This window comes from Actinia tenebrosa, unplaced genomic scaffold (assembly GCF_029948245.1).
Source record: "Actinia tenebrosa isolate PJP-AT-01 unplaced genomic scaffold, QUT_ActTen_1.0 PGA_scaffold14__42_contigs__length_11649687, whole genome shotgun sequence".
Taxonomy (NCBI): Eukaryota; Metazoa; Cnidaria; class Anthozoa; order Actiniaria; family Actiniidae; genus Actinia; species Actinia tenebrosa.
Window position 1 is genome coordinate 1,960,964 of NW_028292574.1, and position 24,026 is coordinate 1,984,989.

At 44.1% G+C, this 24,026-nt stretch overlaps 1 protein-coding gene across 1 annotated transcript; it reads left to right on the top strand.

Moving 5' to 3' along the window:
- The first annotated feature begins 461 nt into the window (after positions 1–461).
- Positions 462–23,764, top strand: LOC116305538 (uncharacterized). The gene is made up of 6 exons (XM_089029905.1): positions 462–465; positions 1,279–1,535; positions 1,909–2,026; positions 2,492–2,614; positions 4,460–4,585; positions 22,723–23,764. Exons 1-6 carry the CDS (start codon positions 462–464, stop codon positions 23,349–23,351), a joined length of 1,257 nt encoding a protein of 418 aa, XP_088886031.1. The 3' UTR covers positions 23,352–23,764.
- Positions 23,765–24,026: the final 262 nt, after the last annotated feature.

A 24,026-nucleotide genomic window follows, 5' to 3' on the forward strand; every position in this document is an offset into this window, starting at 1 on the left:
CTGCCGTGAGTTTAGTTTATTTTGCCGTGAATTTATTGCCTTTTGCCGTGAGTTTAGTTTGTTTTGCCGTGAGTTTAGTTTATTTTGCCGTGAGTTAAGTTTATTTTGCCGTGAATTTATTGCCTTTTGCCGTGAGTTTAGTTTGTTTTGCCGTGAATTTAGTTTGTTTTGCCGTGAGTTTTTGTTTTGCCGTGAGACTTGTGGGCCACCGTAATTTCGAGTCAAATTTTGTAACCGCAATTATTGGATCACGCAGTTTCAAAGCATCAGAAATAGGGAAATTCAATTGAAATAATATATTTTATCTTATTAGATGATTGTTAACTGTATTTCGATAATAATTACATTAAAATATAAGAAGTGGGGGCAATAGAAACATGATTTTCAATTTTTGTGGTTTGGCCGCCGTTTGTGCCCCTCAATAGGACAAAGATGGCGGACCCATACATGTCATCTAAATTATGGGTATAATAAATCGCTCGTACCTCCGTATCTAAGACTTCTTTTAGCTAGCAGTTTGGCTGAGATATACAATTTTAGTTGCTCTTTCGGTCTGTGGAGGTCGTGTTGTATATAAGTCTTTGGAAAATTTTCGATGACGTAGGTGAAAGCCAAGAATTTTACTAACGGTTGTCAACACCGTCGTAGATTTTGAAAAGCTTAAAAGGTCGCTGTTGTGTTGCCTAGCAGGGTAACGTCACATATTTAATGCTTAATAGATTAGAAGATCAAAACAATTGTTGAAGAAGGTAAAACATTCCACTCAGGCTGAATATTACGATAAACATCTTGCACTATTAAGTCGAATAATATCTTCCTCAAGATAAAGATATGTTCCGTTCTGTTCCTTTCTTAGTTCTTTTTTATCCACTGCCTTCGAATTCCTGATTCTGTTATACCCTTTTCAAAGAGGCTAACTTGGAAATGTGAAAGAATTGCCACAAATGCCGTTGATTGAGGCTGAGCTTTATTGAAAACTGAGGAAGTCTTATCGGCCAACTGTTGAGCAGTTCTGGAGAAATGAATAGACCCGTTTCGAATTCCAAATTACCGCCGTGTTTCTTGATTACAGACTCATTTGCTCAGGCTAAGCCTCGAATCAGTGTCTAATTACTCACAAATACCAACATTAAAGTAAAGAATGCACAAGTTCAACAGTACGAACACTTTGAAACCCAAACTTCAACTTATCATTAATACAACACAACAATGCCCCCCCTCCCCCCTTAGAAAATCCAAATTCCTTCCTAAACTATTTCATAATCTTTATTAAATCAGCAACTGAATGCAGAAAATTAGAATTACTTCAAGAGCTAGACTCCGGAAAGATACTGAACCATGCTATCGATGAAGTGAACGTTAAAAATGATCAGATGTGTCGTGCCAAGTGTTATATGAACCATGACTGCGTGTCATACAACCTTGGTCCTTCACCAACACCTGGAATGATGGTCTGTCAACTGAACGACGCTGATCGTTACCAATACCCAGATGATTACCAGGAAAGACCAGGATACTCGTACAGAGGAACAGAGGTACGACTGACGTTTTTTGGTGTTTAGTTCGATGATATTTCCAAAAAAAAAAAATTACTCATTCACAAAAACAAAAGTGCGCTGTAGTCTTCGAATTTCTTTACAATCAATTTCCAATCGACACTTGGCGCTCACGAAAGTGTGCGATTTGTCGGCAAGGCAAAATAGGGTTTTTTTGAACATAAATCACGACGTTTTCGTGACAAGTTTGGAAAACAGTAATAATAAAAATGACGCATGTTCTGACACGGAAGTAAATTACCCACAAGATAGAGCTTTTTTTCTGATTAGATATGATTAAAAAATAGGTTTTTTGCTTCTCAGTCTTTGGTGGTCAAACACGGCATTAAAAATGAGTTGCATTTTTCTCCAGAACAAATGTGCCGAGAATCCCTGCACAACTGCAAACCAAACCTGCCAAACTGGGTTCAACACTGAAGGATATCGATGCTTGTGTCCTAAAGGAAGCACTGGAGTAAATTGTGAAATAGGTATGTGATATGGTTCAGTTCTATGTACCAATACCCAGATGATATTACGTACGGGAAAATATTTGGCTCAAGGTCATGTCGTACGGACCGAGCGCAGCGAGTAAATAAGCATTTTATCATATGACCCTCACGAAAATAAAAATAATAAAAAAAAGAAAGCGCGCGGATTCGAGCAGGGCCGGACGGGTTTTTCCGGCCCGCTTACGTCAACCCGTCCGGCCCCCATCACGTAACTTTTTCCAATGGTTTTATTAGAGCGCGCGAGCAGGGCCGTACGGGTCATATGATAATCCATCTTACCGTGTGTCTGCGTGCCAGACCCTAAGAACGTCTGCATAGGAAGCTACTTATTAGAAATGCAAAGCAATCCTGCATCTTTACCAAAAAAGTCAGGCGAGTCTAATAATGTTTCCATTTCTGATCACTAAACTGGATTTTTTGTTTTCATTTTTTTTTTTTTTTTAGATATCGACGAGTGTTCCAATAATGGTCATAACTGCTCTCTCTACGCTGAATGTACTAATGAACCTGGTTCATTCCAATGTAGATGCCTTCCTGGTTACCTTGGAGATGGCGTATCCTGCATAGGTGAGTCAGTAAAAATCAACTTCTAAACGTTTTCATTCCAAAGGTCAAACGGAGCTCTATATGGAACTTAAGGTGAATTTGATTAACCATATCAACTCTGGACGGTTAAATATTACTGCCGTAAGGAGCATCGTGCGGTCGCGTCGTTGTTGGTATAGTACAAACAGAGTCAAGTACAGAAAGGCCGTTAAAGAAGTAACGCTCATCGGCTATTCAAACCGTTTGACCTTTGAAAAAAACCTATAGAAATCCAACCACATTCGGTGTCCTAGTGCCCTTGCTCTGTGGAATCCACTGTTAATCCCATTACTATTATGGCAAGTTTTATTTGTCTGTATATATCATGTTTACATTGACCAGCGGACTAAGTCTAGGCTGGTTAAGTTCATCATTTTTTTTCAATCCTTTCTTCAGCTTATGCATATTCATAGAACTTCTTGACTATATTAACGTTCTGGCTTAAAATCCATTTCTGACATCGTTCTATAAGAAAGTTCACTTCCCTGTCTGTATTTGTAATTGTTCTTAGGTCTTCTTAGCTGTTCGTGATGATCTGCGAGGAAGTCAAACACTATGTTTATTATTATTATTACTATTATTATTATTATACAGCTTCTCATAAATCCCATATAGGTAACTGTCCAATTATTTTCTTAATTGGACAGGTCTTGTTGATATGGGATTAATTAGGCAGCTATATAATTAATAGGTAATGGGATTTCATGCACCCCAATCAAGAAATAATTAGACTCGAAAAATTCCTCTGACCGCCAAATTGGACTCGGCCTACGGCCTCATCCAATTTTGTCAGTCCTCAGAATTTTCCTTGTCCAATTATTTCTTCATTGGACAGCATGGAGTCCTATTACATATACTTATTATCATTATTATTTATTTATTTATTTAATTTATTTATTTATTACCATTATTATTATTATTATTATTATTATTAGTAGTAGTATTAGTAGTAGTAGTAGTAGTAGTAGTATTAGTAGTAGTAGTAGTAGTAGTAGTAGTAGTAGTAGTAGTAGTAGTAGTAGTAGTAGTAGTAGTAGTAGTAGTAGTAGTAGTAGTAGTAATAGTTTCTGGTATATATGTTTCCGCTTTATTGTTTTCAAGCATTCTGTTGCTAGGGTACGTAATTATCGAAGTCTTGAGTTCTTTATTTCTAAGAATTAACTAGCCTCATTTAGGTATATAAAATATCAATAAAATTAAGATTTTGTTATAAAGCTGATAGGGGGATGAATATCGTACAGTGAAACCAAAATAGTATCAATAATTGCCGAAAAAATAGGGTTAGCATCATTTCAGCGTCAAATATCTACAGATACTTACAGCAGTTTGAAGAACTCGCAACATATGTATATTGGAATACTTGAATATTCTGCAATGCGCTATTTATAAAGCGAAGGCTTCCAGAAAGCCAATATTCTTCGTTTGCACGTTACGTCATCGTGGTCATGCTGGTACCATTTAACAAAAGATTTCTCATTAGCATCCTTTGTTAACGGTACCACAATGGCCGCCATGCCTTTGTCTTTTAACTCTCTAGGGAATGCTTGCAACCCATCAATAAGCACACTAGAGTGCGTCTACACGGATTTTCTTTTGTCATGAATCCATTTTGATGCACCGATTAGTTTTCACGGTAAAAACTGGGCTATGACATCTTTGCACCAATCACAGGGGAGAAGAAATAAGAGATAGATAGCTTCATGATCTTCAAAGAATGTCTAAGCTTGGGTAGTTCAAAAGAAAGAGTTATAAAATACGCATAAACTAGTGAATAAAAAAGGATTTTCTTTCATTTGCTTTCTTTGACCTCAACATTTTTCGTTTCAGAAATTGATGAATGTTCTTCGCCAAGCCTCAACAACTGTTCAGACTTTGCAAATTGTACCAACACGCCTGGTTCATTCCAATGTACGTGTAAACCAGGATTTGTAGGCGACGGGATAAACTGTACAAGTAAGTGATGCAGATATGCGGCGGTGCGGCGGTGCGGCGGTGCGGCGGTGCGGCGGTGCGGCGGTGCGGCGGTGCGGCGGTGCGGGGGTGCGGCGGTGCGGCGGTGCGGCGGTGGGGGGGTGCGGCGGTGCGGCGGTGCGGCGGTGCGGCGGTGCGGCGGTGCGGCGGTGCGGCGGTGCGGCGGTGCGGCGGTGCGGCGGTGCGGCGGTGCGGCGGTGCGGCGGTGCGGCGGTGCGGCGGTGCGGCGGTGCGGCGGTGCGGCGGTGCGGTGGTGCGGTGGTGCGGTGGTGCGGTGGTGCGGTGGTGCGGTGGTGCGGTGGTGCGGTGGTGCGGTGGTGCGGTGGTGTGGTGGTGTGGTGGTGTGGGGTTGTTGTGGTGTGGTAGTCGCAAATATTTTTTATCTATTACATCATCTATTACGTCAAAAAATAGTAGAGCATTTTATGATAATTAGGGAATATACCATAAAAATCCGGATCTACTACTATGTCACGTTCACACGTTATCAGGGAATTTTTTGGCCAATCAAAATTGAGACATAAGGGGAGCATTCATAATTTATAAGGGTTGGGGGTGGGGGCCTATGTGGATTTCAAATTCTAAGAGAAGGCTTGTTTTGTAACCCCCCATAACAAACCTAATATTATTTTTGAACCAATCTTTGCTGACTAAACTATTAAGTTTTTAGTGCCCCCTTAGTAGTATAGGGAATGGGGGTTCCAGCGCAATCTCAACACGGGTAAGACCCGCGTCAAAAATCCACCTACGGACGACCCCCACTCCAAGTGTGGTTGAGGGCAACAGCGCACTTAAATATGTTAGTCTATATATGGAGTGCGAAGAATGTAAGAAGTTCGTTAACGACTTTTGCATAATTTGTCTAAGACCTAAAGTTATCGTACCTAAGCCAGAACCCTTATGGTGTTGTGGTAAGCAAATGCAAATAGAAGACGACACGTCAGCACAGTGTTACGAGTGTGGTAAGAATATTCGTAATGCCGTACCAAATGCTACCAGAGAGCAGTATTACGCCAATGGAGGTCGTAAGAAAACGCCATATAAGAGAATAAAATACTTCAGGGACTGGATGAGTCATATCCAAGGTTTACATCCGATATATTTAGACAACGAAGTAAAGAAGAAAATCATAGACCATTTAGAAGAGCCAACCCCACAAAGTCTACGGAAAACGCTGAAAAAATTAAAACTAGGGAAATATTACAAAGCTATTCCCTATCTTTTGTCTGAAATTACCGGTAAGTCTATTCCTGAGGTTTCTGATATGACAAAAGCCGAGTGGATGTTTTGTCGGCTGAATAAGGATATTCCTTATTATCCTGACGTAATTTACGAAATATTTTATAAAATAGACCCCAGTCACCCGCTGTTAGAATGGATTCCGAGAAGATGATTTTACACAAGTTTTTTCACATTTGTGTAATATTTTGTGAAAACGATGCAGGCTGCGTAATATTTTGTGAAACTAATTTGCATATGAACCAGACAGCCGGCGTTCAATATGTAAATAGAATCCTGTTTTGCTTTTTTCAAAGCAGATGTTTACTGAGCAAGCTTTCTTTGAAGCTCTTCTTTTGCCTCCTGGTAGATCTTTTTGCGAGATTCCTCGGAAAGATCTTTTACGATTGTTTTTTTATTCCTTATGTCCGTCTTTAATTTCTCGTATTTGTCTTCTTCGGCCAGAATAAGCGAGAATTCTACGTCGTCTATCTTTCTGTCACGCAAAGCCTTTGAGACAAGATCGGTAATAGTATTTACTTTAGCCCTAGATAGAGCTATTGTCGTGTCATGCTTGGATATTTTCGTGGATAGCTTTTTCATAATGCCCGTAGCAACAGCCGAAATGATACCACAAGCTGCCCCAACGCCGGCCAAAGGAACTCCAACGATTATTCCCGGTCCAGTAAGCGAAGTAGCAACGCCAGAGCCCGTTAACACAACAGATATGGATCCTGAAGTTATCGCAATCTTATGTAGCGTACTCCGGGCTCTAACGTACTTTTTTCTAACTTTTTCATAGTGTTTTGCCTGCCCTTCCAAGTAAGCCAGGATTAAGTTCGCTTTATTCAGACGAAAGTTTTCGGCGTTTAGTTCGTTAGGTGTAGTATAGGGAACATCTGGGTACAACTGAGGTGCTGATGGTATAACATCCATTATATATACTAATGTACGACGCTTTTGGGAATGATATTGAGGAGCAGCCACATCACGACAACCGGGATTACCGGAACTGGAGGGCCTTTAGGAAGATGTTTCCGCATGCAGACCCTAGTAAGTTCAAAAGGAGACCCGATGGGATTTACTTCAACGGCTCCAGGATGTACAGCAACGAGGATTTGAAGCCTACGCTGGTTAATCAAATAGACGATCAACTGAAGCATTCGCCAATGCATAAGCCAACGCCAGCGCCAACGCATGTTGAACCCGGTTGGTCAAAGGAATTATTGCTGGGTACCAGTACTTATCCGATACCCGCGGTGTCATTCGATAAACACCCAAGCCTGGACTTAACGTTGAACATGCGGGTCTCTAACAATCATTCCTTTCCGTTAAAGGTGCGAGATATCTTCAAAGACGTACCCATTATTCATACCACCGCCAAGGAATCTCATGAATGGTTAAGTGGTCCTAACATGCGTTATTGGCCGCAGCAGTTGAACTTTGCAGTTTGGTGTGCCACTAGCGGCTGTGGTGTGAGTGCGAACTTGATGAAGAATTCAATATTTATGTTTCACTTTCACTTTACGGTCAGAAGAATACTACGTGAAATGGGTGTTATTGCGCTGCCGGGAGATGCCACGTTTTATCCAAGAGATAATAAATACAACGTTCCCGCGTATGATAGGCTTTGTAAGGAGTTTGGTGTTGTAGGGAAGGATTTCAGGTGTACCGCGGGTGCTAACAATGGCTTGGGGCATATTTGGGCTCATTGGGGGATTGGCGGGCATGTGCTAAGTGATAAGGAAGTCCACGCGTTGAATTTACAATGGACCATGGCTTTCCACCCAGAAACCCATTATCATTTGAAGAATGAGTGGTGGTGGTTGGAGGGTCCAGTTAAAGATACCAAGCAAGTTCGCGATGGACCTTTGTTCAAAGACGAGGGTGGTAAGTATGCCGGGGCTAATCCACTGATTATTAAGATTACCAACGACGAGCAAACGAAGCAATACTTTAATTTCATACCCCCAGAAGGTAAAGGACTAACTAAGGCCGGCCTTGCCCGTTTGAACCGCAGCATAGAAGCTTACGTGTATTCTATCCTTGGAGCCCAAGTAAACACCCGATCAAATATAATTGGAAATACGGGCGCCGCAGAAGAAACGCGAGCCGAAGCTTTGATTCTATTCGAAAGTTCAATCTTGGAGGGCGACATTAGCAAGGGCGTACAGCGTTACCAACTAGCCATACAAAATTCTAAGGCCCGACTGGACTATGCAGTAGCCCCGGGTTGTTGGTTAATGCCCAGTAATTTATCTATAAATACTGGTTCTGTAGTAGGATACAACAACAAACTTCAACGAGCTACTAAGGATATGAAGTTTGGGGTGAATGACGTGAACTCTGACACTCTTAGGAACATTCCTCACTTCGTAGAGAAGCTAAAAAAGTCACACGAAACGAAGCTACCCGTAGTTAAGAAACCATCAAAGAAGGTCCTGCCTGCGATACCTGAGGAATATGACCATAATTTACTAAAGGCCGGCTTAGCAGCTGCAAGCATTGGTCTGAGCTATTATATATGGCGATGAACAACCCCTACGTAGCTGGAGTAGATTGTGTCTATACGACTTACGCAGGCGAGAAAAAATACAACCAGGCATCTTGGGTTGATGTCACGGGCATGTCCGTGAATTTGAATTACTCAGGAAAGAAATTGTTCCTTTGTAGTATTTGCATTGGCACGAGCAGTCACGCCAACGTGGGCTTTAGGCTCCTGGATGACAATGGCGTACTGCAGCCTATGCGTGTAAAGGATAATAACAGGGAGCCTGCGCATTTCTCCGTAGAACCCAACCCCGGCAGCGCTGAGAATCTATCGGTTTGGACTTTCCACATGGTCGCCGATTGCCATGGGAAGGTAAAGCTGCAAATGCGCGTAGATGACACCGGGAGCGTTTGCATAAATAGCATAGAAAATCAAAGGGATACTATCTATAACCACGCAACCATCAGCACTCTTACGGTGCTTAGTCTCTAGAAGCAAACTATGTTTGCTGAAATATATGAACCCACACGCGAAGGAAGATTGGTTTCTACATTTTTTGGAGGAGAAGGACTACTTAGAACAGCATTGGTATGACACGGGATTGTGGGTGAAGGTTGGAGGCCTGGGATTAATCATGTGTACTATTAGTATTTCGACGGGGTATTCGTGTAATGTCGGGTTTAGGATCGTTGATGAGAATGACCGCCCATTACTACCTTACAGAAAAAAAGATAATAATAGGAACCCAGTTCATTTCTCGTCGGAACCTCCACCGCCGACTGTAGAAGACTTAACACCAGTGAGTTTTCACATGATAGCCAATTGTCAATATGCGAAGCTTCAGGTTCTTCCCAACGACGTTGCCTACCTTCGGATAAATGCCGCCCCGGCAAAAAATCCTCCAACGGATGCTACTTGGAATCATAAGCCCATTAGCACCATGACCGCCATACCGCTAGTTCCGCATTATCAAGGCGGTGCGAATACTATCTTTACTTATCCCCAGTCGAGAACACCTCGGGCGCCCGACGACGATAAGCCACCAGTAATACACAAGGATAAGATCAACCCCGCATCTTCTTCAAAAGGACCACGCCGATAGCGACGACCAAGATCCAAATGTTATTCCCCACAAACTTTAGCAGTTCTCCGCCGGCCCTAAGCGCCAAGGAAACAACCGAACCCAGCAGCCCAGGAAGACCGGCTGCCATCTTTTTTCCCAAGTCCGTTAGTCCATTGCCTAATTTCTTTACGCCCGCGCCCGTAGCCTTAAGCGTGGATAGGATGACTCCTACTACGCTCGAAATAGCAACCGCAAATGCCAGCGGAATACCATACTTCACCAGAGCTCTTTTTATTTTTTCCTTGGTGGTAAGCCCCAGCTCTTTTTCCAGGTTGTCCTTTTGCGCTTGTAATTCCGCGACTCTTTCCTGAAGGGTTTCTACTTCCTTTTGAGCTGCTTCCCTTTCCTCTTCGGGACGAGCCTGGTCATTGTTTATTTCCTGCTGCCGCTCTATTTGCCCCTCCAGGTCTTCGATGGCCTGATCTCTTTGCCGGATTTGCTCCTCCTTAGTATTGATTTCAGCCATTAACCGTCGCCGTTCCACTAAAGAGCCGGCTATGGTGGTTTGTAGGTTTTCGGTATCGTCTCTAATTAGATCCAACTCTTGCAGGGCGAGGTTAAGAGCCCTTTGAGTTTGATTTCTTTCGCGTCGAATTTGGGTTCTTTGGTCTACCAGCTCCCTTATTTCTTGATTTTTAAATTCGACTTCCCTCCTATGCGCGTCGGCAAGCCGCTGGTTTTGCTTCATGTATTCCTCCTCCCTTTCTTCCAACGTTTCCCGCAGTGCTTCCACTGAGGCGCCAGAGCTTTGGGCTTCTCCTAAGTCCTCCCGTGCTTTGTCTAATTCGCGCAGGGCCTGATCCACCTGATTTCCTATTTCTTTTATTCTTTCATCTTGATGGGCGGACTTCTTTTCAGCATCGGCAAGTAGCTGACCTTGCTTTGCATATTCTACATCTTTTTCTCTTAACTCCCTTTGCAGATCCGCGGCACGTTTTTCCGCGTTGGTCCTTTCGGTTAAGTTGTGCAGCCTTTCTAACAGGGTTCTAGTAGCACGCTGAAAGCCTTTTAATCTCAAGACGTCACCCCTAACGTTACCCTCCTCATCAAATAGTTGCTGTGGTCTTGTCCAGCGGTCTTTGTCAGGAAATCTTAAGTCTTGAACGCTTATGAAAACTTTATCCCCCTTTTCCGTGAGCTTTACGTCGTCAGCATCAAAGTTGTCGTAGCGCAGCTCTAGCTCCTGCTTTGCCCACTCTACGGTTTCCCGCGCGGCTGCTTCCGGCTCGCCCATGTTTTGAAGCTCTATGTGCTCACGCGGAAACGTGTACTCGCGTGCTTTGGGATGTCTTAGGGCCTTTGCAATCCTATCCCTTAGGGAATCGTCGACTTGTTGGGTGGGAAGCAGCGGTTCTTCATCACCGTCGTTAATGTCAGCCTGACCTTCCTCAGTGGTGGGATCGAAGTCGGGGTCTGTTCCTTCTACTTCCATTATATATGATAAGCTCAAAGTTAAATCCCAACGTATTACCTAAGCAGGTTGGCGGGCTGAAGGCAGAACGCACCTTTCATCGGGTCACCTTTACCCCCAGCAGCGCAAAGCCAGGGGAAACCTTGTACGTAGGCGTACCCCGCCTAACGGATAACCTAGTCTTAGTTCCTGGCACCTTGGCGTTAAGGTTCGACCTAGCGGTGCAGTCAAGCCCCACAGATGAAAGGATTATCGTTAACAACGTGGGTCGCAACATCGTTTCTAAGATGAGAATCAAGTTTGCCGGGGAATCCTTGCTGGACTTAAATAGGTACGATCTGTATACCACCTATAAGGATCTATGGTTAACAGCATTTGACCGCGCGCAAAGGATAGAACAAGGAGTTGGTAGTGTCATTCTACGTAAGGTTCGCACACCTACGAAAACGCAACCTACTGACGGCAGCGGAGAAACCGCAGTGGCAGACGCAAAGCGAATAAAGACCGCCTATGGTAGTAAGTATGTCATACCGCTGGACTTTGAAGTGATTACGAATCACGGTGTGTATTACCCAAGACAGCTTGCCGAGCTACAGTTTGAAGTAACTTTAGCAGATGCTAATAACATCATTGGTGGGCTAAGCACTGCACTTACCACAACAACCCCATACTCTATCACTAATCTAGAATTACAGTATGAGACCGTGTACAGCGAAGAGCTGGCCCGTAGCGCTGGCATGGAATATAGCGCCGGAAAGGCATTCTTATACGACCACGTAGTGATGTATAAGACGTTCAGCTTCCTGGATAAGACGGATGAGGTTATCAACCAAAGCATTAACCTCCCCCGAAGAAGTCTCACGGGGCTAATGCTGGTGTTTGCCAAACCCTACGAGGCTGGTAAGCGCGACTCCGAAGCCTTTCACAACCCTAACATTACTAACGTAGGGGTTAACATAAACGGAGTCCCAAACAAGGTCTACTCCCAGGGGATAAAGCCCGCAGACGTGTACAGGGAGGCAATGCGCAAGTTTGGCGACCAAATTAGCCCCGAGGAATTCTTTAAGGATAAGTATGCGCTGTGGATTGACATGCGCACCATTAACGACGAAGACCTACATGGTCAGGGTTTACGTCTAGTAAATACGCAGGACGGCATAACATTGGAGATCAAGCGCACCAAGAATGCCGCTGCGGGCGACGGCGACAAAATAAACTGCTACGTCTTCGTCGTGTCTGACGCGCAACTGAGCGTAGAAATGAATCAGCTAAAGAGCGTTGCATATTAATGTTAAAATATTTCTTAAATATACAATGCTTCGCGTATTTGAAAACAACGACACCAAACTGCAATGCATAGTGCAAGGCGAAACTTTGTACTTCAAAGCAAAGGAGGTGGCCTTGGCGTTGGGTTATGAGCGCCCTAGAGATGCAATTAGAGCACACGTATCTGAGAAATACCAGAAAAAATGGGTTGATCTACAAGGGGCTGCGAATCACCGCTCCTTTACTACGCAACCAAATGCCGTGTTTATATCCGAACCTGGTTTGTACGAACTGATATTTAGCTCCAAACTACCCAAAGCTGTGGAGTTTCGTGATTGGGTCTTTGAGGAAGTCCTACCCGCGCTAAGGAAAACGGGTAAATATGCAATAGAAAGGCGGTTTGGCGGCCCAAACAAGTTAGTATTTAAGATCGAAAATGAAGCCGACCTACACGCGAAGGTCGTCGACTACATACGTAGGTTTTACCCCGATTTCATCATAGCGCCGGGTCTTGGCGAACTTCAAGATTCAGACAGCAAGCGAATAACCTGCTGGCGAAAAGGCTACCAAGCCGGTCAACCCGACCTTTTAATCCTAAATGCGCATAAGAAATACCGCGGGTTGTGTATCGAGTTGAAAACCCCAAAAGGAAACGGCGTCTTATCCGCGAAGCAATCTAAGAAAATCTCACAGCTTGACGTAAATGGTTACCTAACGATGGTTAGCAACGATTACGACATTATCTGCCGTGCCCTGATGGATTACGCGGATGGTATTCGTATTCCCTGTAAGGGCTGTGTAAAGCGGTTTAAGTCCTACGCCACTTTGAAAACGCACCTAAAGATATTCCATAGGTATAATGAAGCTCAGCTTGACTCACTGGCGTGATCTTGTCCACGGTAAAGCATACGAAATAAAACATTACGTCGTCTTCGAAGACATCGACCGTTTACGGTTAGTCCTCAAAGACTTAGAAGGTAAGGAATATTCCCTTTGGGCGCCGGATTGCGTGCGGTACGTAATTCAGGGCGAGGAATTCACCCACTTACGCAGCTATGGTAAGGTAAGTGGCCGATGGAAGTTTGACATTGAAAGAAGAGTCACTCCATCTCCTCTTTGTAGTTAAGCGCCCGCTGCGCTTTAGGATCCGCGGAGCACCAATGCCCCACAAAGGATCCTTCGGAGAATACCCTGTCGCAATGAAGGCAGGTGTATTTTTTACGCGGCTTACAAGGGGTAATGCAGTCTGCAGGTAGTTCGCACGTAATACAGTCCATATATTGAAAGGGTGATTAGGGCGCTCCCAAAGAATGCCGTGAAGTAGGCTACCATATACTTAGGGGACTCTGCAAGGCCCCTTTAAAGGGGTCTTTATTTTTATTTATTATTATTCATTATCCTTAATAATAATAAATAAAAATAAGGATGGGATTTGAGACTCTTTGCGCAAACCCTACCTTACTATTAAAGGCCCCAAGAAATGCTATTTCAAAAGTGTCTCAGAATGTTAACAATAAGGTTAAATCTTTGTTAAGACACCCCGGAAACTATTTCAAAGAGTGTCTCAGAATGTTGACGTTTAGGTTAAATCTTTGTTAAGACAGTTGAAGATATGTTCCTCTTCTCTAACACAACCACAACGATCGCACTCCTGCCTCCAATACTCCCTTTTAGTCCACGGAACGCCTTCGGCGCGTTCAAAAGAGGGGAAAGTACGGACTATCTTCTTATGGTAATCTATGCGATTCCTTAAGTAATCCTCTTTATGCGGGCAGCGACTCATCATATCCGCACATTGGTAGCAATCCACGCCTTCCAAGTCGTAAGCGCGGGAGAGAAACCTATAATTCACTTCATGCGTTCTCCGGTGCGTCTGTAAACGTTGACGACTACTAAGTATCTTATTACAGAAACTACACTGTCTGGTTCGATTACAGACGCCCCTTTTCAGATGCTCGAAGGGGTTGTGGAATTCCTTATTCCCACAAATGCGTTTATCCTGATGTTGTTGCATCTTTTGAACGGTGCTGAATTCCTTACCGCAATCCTTACAAGCGCGGCTAAGGGGTTTCTTTGTACAAACGCCGCGACGAACGTGGTATTGAAGTCTTTGTTTGGTGCTGAACACCTTCTTACACAACGAGCAGTCCATATATACTTAACAATATCTTAGCCTCCACTTAACATCCTTAACAAAGATTTAACCTAAACGTCAACATTCTGAGACACTTTTTAAATAGTATATATACTTAACAAAGATTTAACCTTATTGTCAACATTCTGAGGCATTTTTTGGAATAGCTTATGGGCGACTTAACAAAGATTTAACCTTATTGTCAACATTCTAAGACACTTTTTAAATAGTTTCCAGGCATCCTTAACAAAGATTTAACCTTATTGTCAACATTCTAAGACACTTTTTAAATAGTTTCCGGGCATCCTTAACAAAGATTTAACCTTATTGTTAACATTCTACGGGGGATATCGCATGAAGTCCTTAACGGACTCCTTAGCCCAACCGGCCATCGTCAAAAGCGCACCAAACCTTTCCGCGCGCTTCAGGCCGCACATTTCATCGTACAATTCCTGCACGCGCTCTTTTAACCGATCGATCTCCTCCCTTTGCATTTCTATGGTGTCTCTTTTATCCTTTGCGTCGCCGGCAATCCTTCTTACTGCGTCCACTGGGTCCATCGTATATATAATGGATCCGAACCATATTCCCTGCAATGCTCTGATAGTAGGACCCACCGGCTGCGGAAAGACCCAATTCGTAGTGGAGCAGCTATTAGGACCCTTTAGATACCGTTTCGACTACATCGTGCTATTATGCCCCACCTACGTGAATAACCGCACCTGGACGGGCATAGGAGTGAAAGATGACGACTTCTTTGTAGATATCTTAGATCCTAACGAGTTATCCGGCCATTTGAAGTTCTGGCACAAACAATTCCCTAAAGATACGCAGACGCTCCTCATATTGGATGACATTGCCTGTGGGGACGACGTAAAAAGACGCACTTCGGAGTTGGTGAAGCTTGCCTTCAGCGGTAGGCATGACAATATCAGCGTTTGGTTGCTTTCCCAGCAGCTTACCAGTGTCTCTAAGCCCTTCAGGGAAAACATAGGCTCTCTCGTAGTATTTTATACTCCAAGTAAGTCTGATCTGGAAACCATCTTAAGCGACTATGGCGGTGAGATAAGTAAGGAACAGTTGCATGAATACATGCGGCATTTAAAGACGCACCAACATTCCAAAATGATCTTCTCTTTGAGGTTTCCGTATTCCATTAACATATATGGACATTGAGCAGCTCTTAGATGAAGTCCCCACACAGCTAGATGAAAGTAACCTTAAGGAACAACTTAACATCCTTGTGTCTTCTGGGAAGTGTAAAGAAATGATTGGTAAGGAACTTACCCATGAGCAAGTTAATAAGTTGTCAGAAGAGGAGGTTAAGAAGTTCCATAAGAGGTACGAGGCTGCCCTTGCAAGTAAGACCACGGACGCCGTAGCAGACTCCGCTATCCGACTCGCGACTAAATTGCTTGGACTTGCGCTGCCTATAGACGACGTGGAGCAACTGCGGAAGGACATCAGCGAGGACTATGTCATCGCCCAAGAACTTAAGATAACCTGTGGGTGGTTGTCTTTGAAGTGCGGTAAGTTAATGGCAGTCGCCTCTGCGGCTTTGCACGTAGCTCAGCACGTCGACTTGAAGGAGGTACTAGGTTCCTTCGGAACATCTTGGAAGGACTTCAAAAAGGACAGAGAAGTCGAAAAGGTCTTCCAGGCAGCACTTGCTGAGGTACCTGATCAAGTCGCCTCAAGTACTTAGTTAAGTCGTTGTCAAGTCACCTCAAGTACTTAGTCAAGTCGTTGTCAAGTCACCTCAAGTACTTAGTCAAGTCGTTGTCAAGTCATTGTCAAGTCGTCATCAAGTTACTTGTCAAGTCCTTCAAGTCCCTTAATATAAGATGAGTGGCACCGAAGAACAACCACCCGTAGAAGATACCAAGATTACCAAGGTTAAATCTCCAGGCAGAGTCGCTGCCGGTAAGAAGCTCGCGGAGATGAATAAAAAGAACAAAGCCAAAAAAGAAGAAAAGGCGGAAGAAAAAGAAGAGGAATCCTTCATTAATCCTGGGTACGTCATTGGCGCGTTAGGAGTCGCTATAGCAGCAGGCAGCCTCTACTTACAATGGCGGGCTACGAAGCCAAAAGTAGAACCACCAACATATCACGCGCCCGTGCACGCACCTGTGGAACCAGCTGTTAGAAAAAGTAAGATCCCTGAAATGGAGTAATAACCTTCTCGCTCTGTAATATAATGTCAACCGCGTTATTGAAAACTGTTGAAGAAGCAGCTATCATTACTTCCATCGTTGCGGGTATTGGTTGGGTAGGTAAGAAAGTGCTCAAAGAAGACTTTACTGAAGATCCAAGCAAGAGCTTCGCTAATTTTGCTAAAATGACCGCTGCCGTAGGCGGGGCTATCATGGTAAAGGATTACCTACGGAAGGAAAAGTACCTGCCAACGACATAACTCGCGAAAATCCCTGTGATTTTCTAATATATAATGGCTAGCGTGGTCGCAGGTGGAGTTATTGCAGCTTTAGCATTCACTGGAGCTAATTATGGTGGTCAATATTTGGATAGATTAGTTAGAGGTGATCGCAGCGGAGATTTAGCCGCCGAAAGAAAGAGACACGACTTAGCGCTGGAGAAATATCAAAGGGACGTGGCAGCTTGGAATGAAAAAAGACAAGCTTACAGGGATTGGTTGGACAAGAACTACCAAGACAAAATACAGGCGGATAAGAACTTCGAAAATACAGACTACGCCTTTAAACTTTATGCACAGGCACACCCCGCGGCATTAACGGGGTTAAGAAAGCCTCAGTTTAAGAATTACTATCAGCCTTCTAAGAAACAAAAAGATAGTGAGTTGGTCTTCGTAGGAGTCGCAGGGCTGGCAGGAGGCGTAGCTTTGGCGTATTTAGTCTAAGCTGCGCTTAGCCTCTAGTGGCGCCTTTGGCGCCTAGAATATAATGATCGTCTTTTTGGAAAGCGACAAGAATGACTTTACCACTTACTTGAATCCTCCCATCAAAGCCCATAAGGTTAGGCTGGTTAGTTGCTCTTTGTACAATTCTTGGTATAATTTAGTCAATGCCTTGATCACTGAGCATAAAGGCGGCGGCAATTATCAAGGCGTATTGCTGCCCGATGGACATTACACGCCAATCACCCTTGCTAAGGAATTAGCAAAACACGGTTATACGCTCACCACAGGATTGCCGCACGAAATGACCTTCAAACATAATATGCCAAACTATTCAGTAACTTTTGGAAAGTCTGACCCATTGGGATCTTTATTATGTGCCTCGGGCAAGACAATTACCGACACAGCCATACCTGTGAAATGGAAAGTCGCATCCTCTTACGAAGTCTATTGCGACTTGGTCCATAGTTACAACGATGGAGAAAAGTCTTCTCTTATGTCCAAGTTTCTGCCCAAAGGTAATCCATTTGACCTGGTAGAATACACCCCCATTTCTTTGAGCTATGACTTGTCCAATTTGGTAGAAAGCATAAACATCACCATTAAGGTGGACGGAAAGACGGTGGATTTTAACGGACGTAAGATCAATCTTGTCCTATCCTTCGCTTGAATCAAGCGAAGCGCGATTCTATTCATATAATGGGCCGCGTAGAGGACAAACTCAAAAGGATTTACTATGGGCCTGAAGGCTATTGGAAAGGAGCGTCAGCCATCAAGAAACTCGCAGCCGCGGCCAGGGTATCAGAAGAAACGGCTAAGAACTGGCTAAGAAAACAAACCCTCTGGCAGGTTTATCTTCCCGTGCCCAAGTACATTCCCAGGCCCAGCTTCACCGTAAATACCCCCAATGAAGTTCATCAGGCGGATTTGCTTTTCTTACCGCACGACAAGGTAAGAAAGAAGACCTATAGATACGCTTTGACCGTAGTTGATATCGCAAGCAGATATAAGGACGCCGAACCCATAACCAGCAAGGATTCTGGGGAAGTCGCAGAAGCCCTAGGTAGGATTTATAAGCGCGTCTTGAAATGGCCTAAGCTGCTGCAAGTGGATGCGGGGACGGAGTTCATGGGCGTGGTTACCAAGACCCTGAAAGACCACGACACTAAGATTAGGAGAGCCGAAGCTGAGTACCACAGGGGTCAGAGCATCGTCGAAAGATTCAATAAGACCCTGGCCGAGCGTCTCTTTGGGTACCAGTATTGGAAAGAGCTGGAAGATCCCTCCAAACGCAACAGGGAATGGACTCAGAGGCTCCCCCAGGTCGTCGCGGCTTTGAACAACGAGGCGGCCAGGGCTACGGGAATGAAACCCAAGGATGCTATGAAGAAGAAACAGGTGGAGCACAAGTCCTACGTCAGAAGTTCGAGGGCGGTCTTCCCCCATGAAAAAAAATTAGGTAATGTCACAGTCCGATATCTCTACGGACCGGGTGAATTAGAAGGAGGATCCAAAAGAGCTACGGATCCTAATTGGTCTTTGGAAACTTACCAGATCCGAAGCGTAATAGCTAAGAAGGGTCAGCCCATCTTGTATTATCTTCACGATGGCCCCACACGTGGGTTCGTCATGGAAGAACTGCTTATCGTGTGATGTCCGAATGCTATCGTATGCACTCCGTCATCACACATCCATCGCTTACCGTCAAATGCAGACAGCGACACCTTCTCCTGCGTGACGTTATGTATCTGATGACCATAGCTGCGCAGGCTGTTCATCTTATGCCGCTGTTCCTTGCGTGTTCGTAATACGTTGAGGTAGGACTCGTGCGTAATGTCCTTCTTAACCACGTACTTTTTTACGCCTTTAGCTTTCTTTTCTACGCCGTCTAACTTTAGCACGCTGTACATCTTTGGTTTCAGACCCACGTACTCTACTATGGGTTTTCCTAACATTTCGTCTTTCATCTTCCCAATTACCTTCTTATTCTTCGCAGAGTAAAGGAAGTGCTCCTTCGGGTAACCGCTGGTGTCGTACTCGTCTATGTCGGGGAGGCAGTCTTTGTAAACGTCTTCCGTTTGCACTTCTAGAATTAGGGAGTCGGTGTCTGTGTACAGGAGGCGACAGCGGTCTCCGTACTTTGGCTTAAGCTTATCGTAGTAGAACTCATACATCAGCAGCTTCGATAGATCCAGCACCGTAAAGCCTGTGTAAACGGGCTTGTTTAGTAAGAGGTTTGCCCTTTTCATGTGAATCACGTAGAAGTTCAGCATTTCTACGTATCTAACGAAGCCTGGCTGTGACACGTATGCTTCTGCTTCCTCTTTGGTGCTGACTATTTTTACGCTTACGCGCTTGCGGATGTTCTCCATTGTCTTTCCGAACACGCTGTTGTTCATCAGTTTGAAGAGGTTTTTCTCGAAGTCATTTTTCGCTGCGGTACGCTTTTGCGTGTTAAAGTCAATGTAGGGGCGCATCCAGGGTTCCTGCGTGAATTTTAGGACTCTGTGGATCTTCTCTACGCGCATTCCGTGTCGCACGTAGAACTGCAGGTTGCGGTAATGTACCACATACTTCTTCTTATCCATCAGGTTCATAGTTAGTTTCCTGTACGGTTTGTAACCAGGGCACATTTGCTTTTGCAGCGGACTTAGCTGCTTAAATGGTATCTCTATCGCTTCTGGTGCTAAGGGGAACTCATTGTGTTCGTCGTGCAGGCGCTCTGGGTACTCCAGATCCACTTCTAAGACGTAACCCTTGTCTTCCTCCTTTCCTACCTGCATGTAGAAGTCTATCGGCTTCACTGGATCCCATTCGAAGTCTCTCACAGGTAGGTACTGTGACATTGCCCAACCATAAAGGTTATTCGCATCCAGGTAGTAAATGTATGTGGTTGGTTTCTCTGGGTCGTGCTCTACTAAGGGGTTGTTTGCGCGGGCGTAACGTCGGCTGGGCCCGCATACGCCGCCGCGGATACCGTCTTCCATAAAGCGGTACATGTCGTATTCCGTTAGGAGATCCAACTGCGCATTTGTCTTCTTTAACAAAGCACTCCAGCTGAGCCCAGGAGCCGTGTAGAAATTAGCGGGATCCAATCCGTAATATTCCATAGCCATCTTTCTGAAGCTTTGGAAAACATCTGCAAGCAGCACTACGTCAGACCTTAGGTAGATGTCGTGGTAGTCCCCCATGTTCTCACAGGAGTACTTTTCCCACACGTCTAACGCATGCTGGTACTCCTCATCCTTTATGCCGGACTCGTTTAGGGTGCTGTAGAAGCGATCTTTGGGTGGTAGGGACTCTTTGAATCGATCCCAGGAATCCATGTATTCGTATGGGTAGACTCCTTTCCTTTCCGCGCCATATTGACTGGAAATGGGAAAGTTGGTGTTATACTTTACGAGGTTTGCTAAGGAGTCCGCCATAAACTGCTGCGAATCTAAGAACTTTAGCTTACCCACAGTTACGGACATGTAGCGCTCTTTGTTGTTGGGTATGCATTTGACGTCGGAGCCGTCTGTTCCTTGTAGTAGCAAATGGGAGTCGTAACCGCGGAGGTTGTGAAAGAACACCGGAATCTCCATGTCTGGATTTACTTTGAAGTTTATATTGCATTTCCAATGAGCCGCTCCTCTGTATTTACCCGTGATGTGGCAGTGATCCCTAACCTTATCCACATAGAAATCCTCAACAAATGCTTTGTGGCAGTGAATGCAGTGCGTGGAGGGCTTTCCCGGCTTCTCACCTTTCTTAGCATACTTCCCGCATTTAAAATGAGCTTCTCCTAGATACTTTCCATCTTCATCCCACGCTTTCTTGGCTCGTCTTCCAAACTGAAGAAGCGTATGTTGACAAATGTGGCATTTTTTTGCCTTGTTAAAAGCCTCCTGGTTCTCTTTGGTAAATTCCATCTTCTTTGGACGTCTTAATTGTTCTCTAATCTCCCCCTCTTCTTCTCGCAATGCTTCTAGAAACTCATTAGCTGCGTTCTTACCTCGGTAAATCACAGGAGGGTTTGCTTTACCGTCTGATCTGACTACTATGTAACCAAAGGAGCAGATCTCGTGTAATCCTACCTTATTCGTGGCACCACGTTTCTGCTCTTCCTTAGTTATCAACGCTTCGAAGTCTGCATATATCACGTAAGGCACTTGCATCTGCTTTTGATGGTTCGCGTATGAAAGCTCTTTGTTGGTGGGCATCTGGATCCGTTGCGCCACTTCTTCGACTCCGCGGCAGATCTCATCGTGTTTCTTTAGGGCATTTAAGGATGTAAATGACAGCAAGCAGCAGTCACAGAAGTACTTTTTGCCTTTGTGCTTAGTATGTCTGTAGAATAGTCTGCTAATGTGTTTAACCCATGAGTAGTGTCCGCCGTGGTAGAATAAATGTACGCGCTCTCCTTTACTTTTTGACAGAACTAACGGTACTATCGTCTGCTCTCTGACTCCGTAAACGTTAATTGCTAGATCGTTTATTTCCTCAAATATGGGGATGTCTATCAACTGCATGGGAAATTCCACACCATCCCACTCTAAATCTTCTGTGGGATACTTACTTGTCCTACAGGGATCCTTCTCTGCTGGATACAGTGCAGACCTGATTGCCCACATAAAGCATCGATTGTCTTCATTCTTCACGTTTACAATAGCCTTCTTCCTTTCTACCCACGTTGGTAGCGGTACGTAACTCCCCCCTCGTATGGGTACGTACCTGGCCATACTTATCTCTATTCCTTCAACCTCCTCTACTGTCCAACCCGATCCTTCTTTCGTGTAGTTAGACAGCGACTCCATTATTGCTTCTAAGGCTTCACTGAGTGACCTATCCAGATTCGTGGATTCTAATATCACTAACGACTTTGATCGCAACATTGCTGTCGTCATTACCTCGTCTTTTGACAAACTTACTTCTACCATTATGCTCGCTTTCAGGGCTCCTAATTCTTCTATACATTTTCGGAGAGTCCTTTTAACCTTCCTTTCTGACTGACGCCAAAACTGTCTAACGTCAATCTCACCGTTACCGGGTATTGACACCGTGCTGAAGTTGCTTTGGGATTCCATCTATATAATAGGAAATATTTTATACCTAATACCAAGCACTTTTTAGGTCGTCGTAGTCGTACTCACAGTCCTGACAATGCCAAACAATTTAACCTTAGTCTCAAACTTCTTACCACATCCACAATCATAACTGCTCATACACTTCGTCTTCATTTTCAAATGCTTTTTCAAATCCGCTTCTTTCTTAAAAGTTCTCTTACATTCTTCGCACTCCATATATAGACTAACATATTTAAGTGCGCTGTTGCCCTCAACCACACTTGGAGTGGGGGTCGTCCGTAGGTGGATTTTTGACGCGGGTCTTACCCGTGTTGAGATTGCGCTGGAACCCCCATTCCCTATACTACTCCCCTTTAAGTAATATTTATTGAAGGAATATTTTTGGTTGCTACGTCCCCCCCTCCCACCCCCCCCCCCCCCCCACAAGTGTTTTTCACAAGCCATGAATTATGAACGTTCGCACATTAGAATGTGAAAGCCATGGTTTATCTCAATTCCAAATGATACCAAAATTGCCTCTTTTTTCTTCCAAAAATAGGACTGAGCTGTGATTTTCCTGCTAAAACCTGTTCTTTACTTAAAGCTGCATTTCCAACCGCGGTCTCTGGTGTTTACTGTCTTGCTCCAGATTCAAACAGCAACAACTCATTCCTGGCTTACTGTGACATGGAGACAGAAGGGGGAGGCTGGGCACTCGTCTGGTCCTATACCTTCGTAAAGTATGATGTATTTGATAGTTTTTCAAATGCAGTTACCCCCGGACCCAAGAACTTAGGTCGTGCAATACTATCTGATACTGCTCCTCAAAGCGAAACAGATTACAATGCTATCGATTTCTTGCTTTGGCCATCGATTGGTAGTGAATTCATGGTGAAGTCTAATATCAATAATTGGATCGCGTGTGTCCCTGGGACGGGTAGCTTGGTCACCAAAATAAAAGGTTCTGTCACCTGTAAAATGGTGAAGGTTATCAATAGTAAGTGTGAAGACGTCCCTCCTGCAATTACGTACACTGATTATGGTATTGCGCTAGTGAAAACAAAGTTTCAATATTACTTTGTGACTGACACTTCAACTCACTTGCCAACGCATGATCCCTGTGCACTTAACAGACCAAACCAACTTAAGAACATACCAAATCCTCATGGAAATATTTATCTAAGATGAAAAAAAAAAAAAAAAAAAAAATGTAGGGTCCTTAAACTGTGAAATGGGAGCTGCACAGGATTTGCTTGTAGATCGACATGCCAGCTGATCTAATAAAGACATATATCAGCCAATCAGAATCGGGAAAGTTTACAAAACTGAAGTGTCTCTTTTCCTCTGATTTCGGCAGGCCACCAAATATAACGATTCTAACTTTTCTAAGCACTTGATAACACAATGATGATTTCAAAACAATTTATTAGTTTTATATTTTCATTCTAATGGCGGACATGTTTTTACTTTTTCGCTGGTTATTTTTCGCAAGCTTAATCACACCTCAGTCTACGTCATTATTTCAGATTAACTGGCCAACACTAGGTATGCTTTTTTATTGGTCTAATATTATCAACCATTTAATCGAATATTTGGGGAAAAAAAAAAAAAAAAAGGAAAAAGAAAAAGAAAGAAAACGGTCGAACGGGAGGGGGGAGGGGGGAGGGGGGAGAGGGGAGGGGGTGACGGTTCTCGAGCCATTACCAGAGGAAACCCATAAACGGCGGGAAAATAATGTAAATATGGCGTCTCAACTTGAGGAAAATCAAATTTGAAAGCGTCAAGTAAACTGAGTGAAAGCATGTCTTCATAAAATGTTTTCAGTGTATTAGGAAAGGTCAATTTTTATTGAGGAGAAGGGCC